Here is a 12366-nt window from a genome sequence, read left to right on the forward strand (position 1 = left end):
ACTCAAATAACGTGCTGTGGCAAAGCATGCAGCTGGTGGGGAAAGTGATTCATTTCATATGGAAATTGCACTCTTTATTCAATGTATTCACCACCCATGTATACAGACACACATGCACAAAAGCACACATGAGCGTGCACACACACACGCATTATATATATGTTATATTATAAAAGTATGCATGCAGTATAAACTAAAGCCCCTAAATGAATAAACCTAGGTGGTTTGCTTTAAGATGAAACCGTCTGAGAGGAAGAGACACACAAGACTGCTGGGGAGAAAATAAGTGCACCAGATGTTCTTTGATGTTTATAATAGCATATATTATTAATATTAATTAGACCACATCGTCAATGTCGCATTTGGGACGTTTCCAAGTCAATTAAGCCAAATGGCATTCAGGAGACGTGGAACAATATTTCAAGGCAGGTGTTCACAACTCCCACGGTAAATCTTTTTATCAACGGCTAGGAAAACAAGCATTTTGAGCTTCATTTGAGCCTCATACCTCTTATCTGCAATAATAATTAAAAAGAGGATTAAGGGACAGAAGTGAGAATGGGCAGTCAAGCCAAAAGGTAATCCGGTTTACAAATCAGAAATCAGCAGCGTTCAAATCTACTTATGTAGGCCCAGTTTGTGCATTTTAAAAACCCCAGCTATGGTACAAATTTAAAGGGATTGTTCAGCGAAATTACAAATGTAGATGTTTTATAAACACGTGCTTTTGCTGAACTATTAGCCTTTAAGCATCATCAGATGGAGCTAGAAGTTAGAACGATTAAATACAGTTACACTGATTTCTATCCCCCTAAACATGATCCTTCCTTGTCTCTCTGTAACCACTCGTAACGTGTTAACATCTATACAGTAAAAGTAGCGTGAAGGCTGGGGAAGGGAACAAAGACTAAGTGAGGACGACATCATTACATGGTGTCTGCTCATTGACCTTGGGGTTAAGAGTTTGAATAGGACTAATGAATGACTGTCAGAGGATTTCAGGCATGTTTATGTTCCCAATTCAAATCCGGATGCCTCTAAGGCACTCCCATTAGTTTATATTTTTAAAACAAGTCATTATTCTAAGATTAGAATTACATTTTTTTCATCTGTCTTGATTAGATTTTAAGAGCACCATTCTCAACACTAGCTAGTATCCATATGAGTAAACAGACCATAATCTAACATGTTGACACTTGTATCACTACTGTATTTGGACAACTTTATCTGCATGTCCTGTATCTAGCAGAGCATTCGCTAACTCTGACAACTGTATTCGCTATCCATATTGGAAACATCAGTATAACTTCATGACTACAGCCGTTTGGATAGGAATAAAACGGCCACTTATTCAGGCCTAATCAATGTGTTTCAAGCTGAAACATCTGGCAACAATGATAATTCCTCAACATCTCCTGAATTAGAACTCCTCCAGCCACTGTAATACTCCAGCCCATCGAGACACACTCGATCAGTTAGCAGGCGCAGCAAACTTATCCCATTCCTAAAGCCCCTCATCAAGACTTGCACTTAGTGCCTGTATGTTCTCCATATGTGTAGGATTTACCTATCTGTCCCGCAGCAGACCTGCGTGTTGAGCCGGGGCCAGCAGTGTGTGATTGTGTTAATTAGTCTGTCATTGTGAGCACGGGGAGCAGCTGCAGAGGTCTCTGGGATATATTGTCAGAGCAAAACAATGCAGTCCTTAAGCCCCTGAGTGAGTCCTCCATTACACAGGAACTAGGGGAACAAGATGAGGAGGGGCGAGCCGGGATCCATCATTTAAAGAAGCACTGACGCCTGACCTTTAAAATGAATTAGTTTCCATTCTTAATATCGACTCAAATTACACTCTGATACCGAACATGGCAGCCCAGACTTCATCCGATTCATTCCCGGCTAGCTTTTACAAACATAGGCCTGTAGTAGTGGCTGGGGATATGGGCTGGGGACTGGGGAAGCAGGAAAAGCTGAAAATACCAAAGATTGTAGCTGTTTTGTAAAGGGCTGTGGCCGGATTACCCTTAAAATGCTGGTATTTACATGTACATACAAGTATAAGTAGACAATATGTCAACAAAACATTTAACAAGATTAGACCTGATCCATTTATCTCTGTTTCACGGCCTTCATTTGGGGAAACAGTGGATCAAATCCCCCAAAACCGTGTCAGAGACACTGACTCTCACCAACCCTGCTAGAAGATCAAACCTGGGTTCAAAGACTATTTGAAATCTTTCCAATACTTTTAGTGTTTGCTTTAGTCTACCTAGAGTGCTCCTGTGCCTGGTGGGAGTTTGCACTTTGGGGACTTTTCTATTGGTTCCATTGCAACATGCGAGCTCAATCGAGAACAGCTAAAGTATTTGAAAGAATTTCAAATAGTATTTGAACCCAGGTCTGTAAAAGATCCAGAATTCTAAGCTAAGAAGGAAATGAGCAAGCTTATATTTTTCTCTGAAAACACTAGATCGGCAGCTAGAATCCAGACAATGTGTTAACAGGATGCCATGACAAGAAAAGCATGCACCCAGGGAGTCAAATCATCAAAATCACCAGGTGGAACAGAAGACTATCAATAAAAATACCAGGTGGTATATCAAATCATCAAAATCACCAGGTGGTATATATCAAATCATTAAAAACACCAGATGGCAGGCATTAACATATTGTGCCCCGTAGGCAAGGCAAGGGGTCGGGATGGGACTGATATAAAATAGTAGAGGCTAATTATCTCTAGCTTTCAACATGACAACATTAAAGTTAATAAGAAAAGAAAGGCCTTGTTATTACTGATTATATTTTTTGTATGGATATGCTGCTGTACTGACCCTGTGCTTCAAGGCAAGTCCACCTGAGTACATTAGTGAAGTTTAGCCAAAGGCCTAGTTTTATCTCCTGATGGAACAGTGCAGTTGTGTTCCATTCTATTCTATGCATGATGGGAGGGATAGCAAATGGTATACATTTGGAACATATGGCCGATTTATGGAAGTTCTCAAACATCCTCTCTATATAAATGTGCCCATTGAAGTCATCATATGCTGGTCATCTATTTGACCTTGACGCTGGATCTGAGGATACATCAATTACTGTAAAATATTGACCATAGAATATAGAATAAATAGATAGACCTATAACAAATATTTGAGAAAACCAGAAACAACAATGTCTTAAACAATCTGCAACCACTGAGTAAGGTAAGACGGTTATGTACCTGAGACTGGGGAGGAGGGTAGGATGCTGTCATCCTGGGTACTGCCAGTCTGAGAGAGGCATGGTCCTATGAGGCTCTCCTCCAAGACATGGCTCAGTCCTGGGCTACTAGGCCTACTAATAGCCTGTGTCTCTGGGTCGCTCACAGACGCTCGTCGCTCATCTAATGACACCCTCCGCTCAGCCAGGTAGGCCCTGTGCTGTTCTTTAGCTGTGTATAGGTCTACCTTATCTACAGCCAGTCCTGGTGCCATGCCCTGCCAGCCTGGGTAGCTGTTGAGGTTGTCTCTCTCATTGGCAGAAGCCTGTAGTTGATACTCCATGCTGCTGGCGCTCAGAGGAGGCACCAGATTATTCAATCCCAACAAAGAGCGATTATTCTCCCCCTCTGTCATTGAATCATGTCCTGGTGCCAGCATCCTGCCCAGCATCTCTTTCACCTTCATCCCAATGCCAGTTGTGGCGAGGATCTGCTGGAACTCCGACTGGCCCACTCTGTCGGCGGAGAGGAACCTGCTGTGGAGGCTTGAGATGTACTGGGAGTAGAGGTGGATGTAGTGGGCATCCTGGGCTACGCTGGTCATGCTGACAGATACCCCCGGGTCAGCAGGGAGCTGCTTGGCCTTAGCAGCCAGCTTGTTGAGGTGGACCTTCATGTGGTTCTTGAGAAACCAGGGTTCTTTGAAGCGCCGGCTGCAGATCTGGCAGCAGTGTTCGAACGAGTCCTTGTGCTTACGCATGTGTCCCTTGAGGAACCAGGCCTGACTGAAGGTCTGACCGCATACCTCGCAGGGGAACTCCCCACCAGGGTGCTTCACGCCCCGACCGCTACCCACAGCGGGCCTCTGAGTCTGGGCCGACTCTGAGGCAATGTGGGCCGTCTCCACATGGCTGATGAGCTCCTCCTCATGGGAGGTGGCGAACTCACACAGAGTGCACTTGTAGGGCTTGTGGAGGATCCGGATGTGGCGCTCTAGCTCCTGCTGCTTCCTGAACTTGCCCTTGCAGAAGGAGCAGCGGAAGCCTGCGGAAGGCTGGGCCTGGGTGTGATCCTCCTGACCAGTGGTGGTCATCTTGGGGGAGGTGGATGGCAGTGATAGGGTCTCCACAGGGCCAGGACCTGTGAAGGTCAAGGGGAGCTGTGTGGTGGTAGAGGCAGGCTGGGGCTGCTGGGGTTGGGGGATGTGGGGTGGAGGTGGCTGGGGCAGACCACCAAGACCACCCCTGATGTGCCTGTCCCTCAGGATGGCCCTCTCTTCCAGCTCGTGGAGCAGCCTGTTCTCCTCTCTGATCCGGCCACGGCCTTTCCCAAGGTTGCCCTGCTTGTGAGTGCGCAGGTGGATCTTGAGGTTGCCCTTCTGTGCTGCCCGATGGTCACAGTAAGGGCACTTAAAGGGCTTCTCGCCCGTGTGCGTGCGCATGTGCAGCGACAGGATGCTGTTGAAGCGGAAGCGCTTGCCACACAGTTGGCACGGGTACTTCCTGTTCTTGCTTGTGTCTTCCTGGGTGCCGTTGACCTGGGTCATGTGACCCTGGTTCTGTACCCTCAGGAACTGAGGGAGGTGGTCCACCCTCCCATTGATACCACTCACAACCCTGGCTGAATCCATCAACTGATTGGCTAGCAGTGCCATCTGGCTCCTTCAGTGTGACTGTCCTCGTCCAATGGCGTGGCGTCTTTATCTTCTCAGGGATCTGTGGACTGTTACAGTATGGCGGTCAGGGATTGGATGTCCCAGAGTCCTTCAGAAGCTTCTGCTTGTGGTTGATGCTATAGCGACCTTTGATACCTTTTCCTCAGAGAGGGGAGTTGGACACACCTAGGCACATAATAGAGACTTCCACCTAAAAAGAGAAAAGGATAGAAAAAAGACACATAAGGCAAGCACATGAACATGAATAAGTGCAATAGAGCCCTAATATTACATACAACATTTACTGAAAACTCAAAGTGTAAAAATATGAAATATTCTAGTGATGATTTGGTGGAAATGTTCTAGTTAAAGGCCCAGTGCAGTCAAAATTCATTTTTTTTCTGTGTTTTGTTTATATTCTAAAAACAGCTGATGAAACTAACACTGTAAAGGTGTGAAAAAGTTGATCAGTGTTATTTGCTCATAGTTGCTGGTTGAAAATACAATCTACACAGGACCTTGTAATCAGCAGGTTTGCATGGGCGGGAGTTTTGGCTTGCCTGGTGACATCACCAGTCGGTAAATTGGATAACAGACCAATAACAAAGAGAGGTCAAAACCTCTCTGCCAATAACAGCTAGTTTTCAGTTTTCCCCTCCCCACTCAGACCACTCCCAGACAGTCCTAGAAAAATTATTGCTTGAAAAATAGTTTTTTGCTAAAAAGCCATTTTTGTTTTTGGGAAAACTATTACAGTAAGGTATTTAATTATTACCAAGAAATGTTTTGATATTGATACAAAAATGGCAGCATCGGGCCTTTAAACATATCTGACAAATTAAGTATGTACAGTGCCTTCGGAAAGTATTTAGACCCCTTGACTTTTTCCACATTTTGTTATGTTACAACTTTATTCTAAAATGGATTAAATAAAAAATTATGCTCAGCAATCTACACACAATACCCTATAATTGTCACGGTTTCGGCCGAGGCTGCCTCTCTCCCTTGTTCGGGCAGGCTTCGGCGTTCGTTGTCTCCGGAATACTAGCTGCCACCGTTGTATGTTTCATGTTCGTTTGCTTTTGTCTGGTTGTTGTCACACCTGTTCTCGTTTAGCGTAATTAGTGTCCTATAAGTTTCTCGTTGTGTTTGTCTAGTGTTGTGTGTTATTGATTTTGGTCTGTCGTGTGTTGGGCTTATTTTCGCCCTTTCGCTCGGTTGAGCTTTCCTCCACTGCGTTGGAGCGTTACGCACCTGTTAGTGCGCTTTTTGCTTATTCGCCTTTGTGCGTATTTTTGCCTTCGGGCAAGTGTTGTCATTTTTCCTGTTTGGAGATTTACTAAGTTGTTTGGACTATCCTTCGGTGTTCTGCGTTTGATTCCACCACTACACCCACCTACAGCACGCGTGACAGAATAACACACCAATAATGGAATCAGCAGGAGCCGCAGCAGCCCAGACGACGCTGGAGGACCAGGTCCGGGAACAACGGGACCAGATCTTGCAGATGGGGACCGCACTGCAGGAGGTGATCACCACCATCCGAGGCTGGGGGAACGCCTCACCGCCACCCTCCCTGCCAGCACCATCGGCCAGTCCGCCCATTCCCGCACCCGGAACCCCGAGGAGTCCGACTCTCGCTCCCGAGGGCCTACGATGGAACCGCGGCCGGGTGTCAGGGATTCCTTCTCCAGGTGGAGCTGTACCTGGCCACCGTGCACCCGGCGCCCTCGGGACATGAGAGCGTGTCCGCCCTGATCTCCTGCCTTTCCGGGAAGGCATTGGAATGGGCCAACGCGGAGTGGAGGAGGATCGACGCGGACACCATCACGTACGACGAAGTTCTCCCGCCGCTTCAGGGCGGTGTTTGACCATCCCCCGAGGGGAAAGCGGCGGGGGAGCGTCTGGTCTTCCTCCGGCAGGGGAGGAGGAGTGCCCAAGAGTTCGCCCTCGAATTCCGTACTCTAGCGGCAGATGCAGGACGTCCGTCGGGAGCTGGCTTGTGGGGACACCAGCCTCTCGTTCGACCAGTTGGTCGACATGTCCATCAGGCTGGATAACCTACTAGCTACCCGCGGACGTCCCGAGGGGGGTCCGTCCATTTCACCCTCCAGCGCCTCCGAGCCGTGTCCCATGGAGCTCGGGGGCGCTGGCGCTAGAGAGAGGAGGGGTCGGCTTACTAGGGGGTCCATCCCCTGCACCAACTGTGGTCGGGGAGGACACACCGCGGCTAGGTGCTGGGGATGGCCTCCTAGGGGAGAGGACGACAGGTCCCGCACTGGGGATTCCTTCCAGGTGAGTAGGCGCCCCACTCACCCAGAGCTCTCTGTTTCACATTTCTGTATGCCTGTGAGTTTTCCACAGGTAGCACCTCATTCCCAGCATAAGGCGCTGGTAGATTCAGGCGCGGCTGGGAATTTTATTGATAAGAAGTTTTGTTTAGCTTTAGGGATTCCCCTTCTTCCTGTTGATGTCCCTTTCCCCGTTCATGCCCTAGATAGCCGTCCGTTGGGTGCGGGCTTGATCAGGGAGGTCACTGCGCCACTTAGGATGTGTGCGCAGGGGGTCATCAGGAGATGATTCAGCTATTTCTGATTGACTCTCCTGCGTATCCGGTGGTGCTGGGCATGCCCTGGTTGAGTACCCATAACCCATCTATTTCGTGGCAGGAGAGGGCTCTGATGGAGTGGTCTGCCCAGTGTGTGGGTAGATGTTTAGGCGTTTCCGTAGGGGCTACCTCAGTGGAGAGTCCAAACCAGGTGCCCGCGATTGCACGTTCCCCCTGAGTATGGGGATTTGGCTATTGCGTTTAGTAAGTCGAGGGCGACGCAGTTGCCGCCCCATAGGCAGGGAGATTGTGCGATAGACCTCCAGGCAGGAGCTGCGCTCCCACGGAGCCATGTGTATCCTCTGTCTCAGGAGGAGAAGAAAGCTATGGAGACTTACATAGACGAATCTCTGAGACAAGGATACATACGGCCTTCCACTTCCCCCTGCGTCCTCAAGTTTCTTTTTTGTGAAGAAGAAGGATGGTGGTTTACGCCCGTGCATCGATTACCGTGGTCTCAATCAGATCACGATGAAGTACAGTTATCCACTCCCGCTGATTGCGACCATGACTGAGTCCTTGCATGGGGCGCGTTTCTTCACTAAATTAGATCTCAGGAGCGCGTACAACTTGGTACGCATCAGGGAGGGCGATGAATGGAAGACAGCCTTTAGTACCACCTCGGGCCATTACGAGTATCTTGTCATGCCATACGGGTTGATGAACGCTCCGTCAGTTTTCCAATCATTCTTGGATGAGATCTTCAGGGACATGCAGGGGCAGGGGGTCGTGGTGTACATAGATGACATTCTCGTGTACTCGCCTACCCGTGTCGAGCATGTGGCCCTGGTGCGCAGAGTGTTGCGGAGGCTGGTGGAGCACGACCTGTATGTTAAGGCAGAGAAGTGTCTGTTTTTCCAGGAGTCGGTCTCCTTTTTTGGGGTATCAGTTGTCTGCGTCAGGGGTGAAGATGGAGGTAGACCGGGTGTCAGCCGTGCGTAATTGGCAAACACCAACCACTGTGAAGGAGGTGCAGCAGTTTTGGGGTTTGCGAATTACTACCGGAGGTTTATCCGGGGGTTTTGGACAGGTGGCAGCTCCCATCACGTCTCTCTTGAAGGGGGCCCGGTGCGTCTGCAGTGGTCTGCCGAGGCGGACAGGGCATTTGGGAGGCTGAAGGACCTGTTTACCTCGGCTCCAGTGCTGGCGCATCCGGATCCCTCTTTACCATTTCAGGTAGAGGTGGACGCGTCTGAGGCCGGTATTGGAGCCGTGCTTTCACAACGGTCAGGCGCGCCACCTAAACTCCGCCCCTGTGCCTTCTATTCCAAGAAGCTCAGTCCGGCGGAGCGAAACTATGACGTAGGGGACAGGGAGCTGTTAGCCGTGGTACAGGCCCTAAAGGTGTGGAGGCACAGGCTTGAGGGGGCTCAACACCCTTTCCTCATTTTGACGGACCACCGTAACCTGGAGTACATCCGGGCAGCGAGGAGGCTAAACCCTCGGCAGGCTAGATGGAATATGTTCTTGACCCGGTTTACATTTAAGATCACGTACATCCCTGGGTCACAGAACGGTAAGGCAGATGCGCTGTCTCGGCGGTATGACACGGAGGAGAGGTCCGTGGAGCCCACTCCCATACTGCCGGAGTCGTGTCTGGTGGCACCGGTAGTGTGGGAGGTCGATGCTGAGCTCGAGCGGGCGTTACGCACCGACCCTAGTCCACCACAATGCCCGGAGGGTCGGAAGTATGTTCCGCTCGAGGTTCGGGATCGATTGATCTATTGGGCTCACACGTCACCCTCCTCTGGACACCCGGGTATCGGCCGGACAGTGCACTGTCTTAGTGCCAAGTACTGGTGGCCCACGTTGGCAAGGGATGTGAGGGTTTATGTTTCCTCCTGCTCGGTGTGCGCCCAGTGTAAGGCGCCTAGACATCTGCCTAGGGGTAAGTTACTACCCCTGCCCGTTCCACAACGACCATGGTCCCACCTCTCGGTGGATTTCCTTACTGACCTTCCTCCTTCACAGGGGAATACCACTATACTGGTCGTTGTGGACCGGTTTTCTAAGGCCTGTCGTTTGCTCCCCATGCCAGGCCTTCCCACCGCCCTGCAAACTGCCGAGCCCTATTCACCCATGTGTTCCGGCACTACGGGGTACCCGAGGATATTGTGTCTGATCGAGGTCCCCAATTTACCTCCAGAGTCTGGAGAGCTTTTATGGAGCGGTTGGGGGTCTCGGTGAGCCTCACCTCGGGTTACCACCCGGAGAGTAATGGGCAGGTGGAACGTGTGAACCAGGATGTGGGTAGGTTTCTTAGAACATACTGCCAGGACCGGCCGGAGGAGTGGGCAAGGTGCGTTCCCCTGGGCCGAAATGGCCCAGAATTCCCCTACGCCATTCCTCCACTAACCTAACCCCTTTCCAATGTGTGTTAGGGTACCAGCCGGTTCTGGCACCTTGGCAGCAGAGCCAGATCGAGGCTCCTGCGGTGGATGAGTGGGCGCGGCGCTCGGAGGAGACATGGAACGCTGCACACGTCCACCTGCAGCGGGCCCTCCGACGTCATAAGGCGAGCGCCGATCTCCACCGCAGTGAGGGACCGGTGTACGCACCTGGTGATCGAGTCTGGCTCTCTACCAGAAACCTGCCCCTCCGCCTGCCCTGTCGGAAACTGGGTCGGCGGTTTGTAGGGCCATTTAAAGTCCTGGGAAGGTTGAACGAGGTGTGTTATAAATTACAACTACCTGTTGAATATAAAAGTATTAACCCCTCGTTCCATGTGTCCCTTCTCAGGCCGGTGGTAGCTGGCCCACTCCAAGAAAGTGAGATCAGGGAGACTCCTCCGCCCCCATTGGACATCGAGGGGGCACCGGCGTACTCCGTGAGGTTCATCTTGGATTCGAGACGTCGGATGTGGGGTCTCCAGTATCTAGTGGAGTGGGAGGGGTACGGTCCGGAGGAGCGGTGCTGGGTGCCGAGGAGAGACATTTTGGACCCGTCTCTCCTGGACGGAATTCCATCGTGGGCACCCGACGCACCCTGCTCCGCGTCCTCCGGGTCGTCCCGAGGCCGGAGTCGGCGCACGTCTGGAGCCGCGCGTCAAGGGGGGTACTGTCACGGTTTCGGCCGAGGCTGCCTCTCTCCCTTGTTCGGGCAGGCTTCGGCGTTCGTTGTCTCCGGAATACTAGCTGCCACCGTTGTATGTTTCATGTTCGTTTGCTTTTGTCTGGTTGTTGTCACACCTGTTCTCGTTTAGCGTAATTAGTGTCCTATAAGTTTCTCGTTGTGTTTGTCTAGTGTTGTGTGTTATTGATTTTGGTCTGTCGTGTGTTGGGCTTATTTTCGCCCTTTCGCTCGGTTGAGCTTTCCTCCACTGCGTTGGAGCGTTACGCACCTGTTAGTGCGCTTTTTGCTTATTCGCCTTTGTGCGTATTTTTGCCTTCGGGCAAGTGTTGTCATTTTTCCTGTTTGGAGATTTACTAAGTTGTTTGGACTATCCTTCGGTGTTCTGCGTTTGATTCCACCACTACACCCACCTACAGCACGAGTGACAATAATGACAAAGCGAAAACAGGTTTTTAGAAATAAAAAACAGAAATACGTTATTTACATAGGTATTCAGACCCTTTGCTATGAGACTCGAAATTGAGCTCAGGTGCATCCTGTTTCCATTGATCATCCTTGAGATGTTTCTACAACTTGATTGGAGTCCACCTGTGGGTAAATTCATTTGATTGGACATGATTTGGAAAGGCACACACCTGTCTATATAAGGTCCCACAGTTGACAGTGCATGTCAGAGCAAAAACCAAGCGGAATTGTCCGTAGAGCTCAGAGACAGGATTGTGTCGAGGCACAGATCTGGAGTAGGGTACCAAAAAATGTCTGCAGCATTGAAGGTCCCCAAGAACACAGTGGCCTCCATCATTCTTAAATTGAAGAAGTTTGGAACCACCAAGACTCTTCCTAGAGCTGGCCGCCTGGCCAATCTGAGCAATCAGGGGAGAAGGGCCTTGGTCAGGGAGGTGACCAAGAACCCGATGGTCACTCTGACAGAGCTCTAGAGTTCCTCTGTGGAGATGGGAGAACCTTCCAGAAGGACCACCATCTCTGCAGCACTCCACCAATCAGGCCTTTATGGTAGAGTGACCAGACGGAAGCCACTCCTCAGTAAAAGGCACATGATAGCCCGCTTGGAGTTTGCCAAAAGGCACCTAAAGACTCTCAGTCCATGAGAAACAAGATTATTTGGTCTGATGAAACCAAGATTGAACTCTTAGGTCTAAATTCCAAGCGTCACATCTGGAGGAAATCTGGCACCATCCCTACGGTGAAGCATGGTGGTGGCAGCATCAAACTGTGGGGATGTTTTTCAGCGGCAGGGACTGGGAGACTAGTCAGGATCGAGGGAAAGATGAATGGAGCAAAGTACAGAGAGATCCTTGATGAAAACCTGCTCCAGAGTGCTCAGGACCTCAGACTGAGGCGAAGGTTTCAAATCAAATCAAATGTTATTGGTCACATACACATATTTAGCAGACGTTATTGCGGGTGTAGTGAAATGCTTGTGTTCCTAGCTCCAACAGTGCAGTAGTATCTAACAATTCACAACAATACACAAATCTAAAAGTAAAATAATGGAATTAAGAAATATATAAATATTAGGACGAGCAATGTCGGAGTGGCATTGACTAAAATACAGTATAATAGAATACAGTATATACATATGAGATGAGTAAAGCAGTATGTAAACATTATTAAAGTAACTAGTGTTCCATTATTAAAGTGGCCAGTGATTCCATGTCTATGTACATAGGGCAGCAGCCTCTAAAGAGCAAGCTTGAGTAACCAGGTGGTAGCCGGCTAGTGATGGCTATATAACAATAAATCAATCAATCAAATGTATTTATTAAGCCCTTTTTACATCAGCAGATGTCACAAAGTGCTATACAGGATCCCAGC

At 49.5% G+C, this 12366-nt stretch overlaps 1 protein-coding gene across 1 annotated transcript in view; it reads right to left on the reverse strand.

The window, feature by feature from the left end:
• Positions 1-4859, reverse strand: part of LOC121577168 (zinc finger protein 536-like) — a gene marked incomplete at its 5' end in the record, with an annotated part of 31061 nt that extends 26202 nt beyond the window's left edge. Inside the window, one exon of the mRNA XM_041890941.2 lies at positions 3218-4859. Coding sequence (XP_041746875.1) covers positions 3218-4859 — 1642 coding nt within the window. The remainder of the gene's footprint in view (positions 1-3217) is intronic.
• Between the last annotated feature and the right edge of the window lie 7507 nt (positions 4860-12366).

Source organism: Coregonus clupeaformis, chromosome 11 (genome assembly GCF_020615455.1).
Source record: "Coregonus clupeaformis isolate EN_2021a chromosome 11, ASM2061545v1, whole genome shotgun sequence".
NCBI classification, from domain to species: Eukaryota; Metazoa; Chordata; class Actinopteri; order Salmoniformes; family Salmonidae; genus Coregonus; species Coregonus clupeaformis.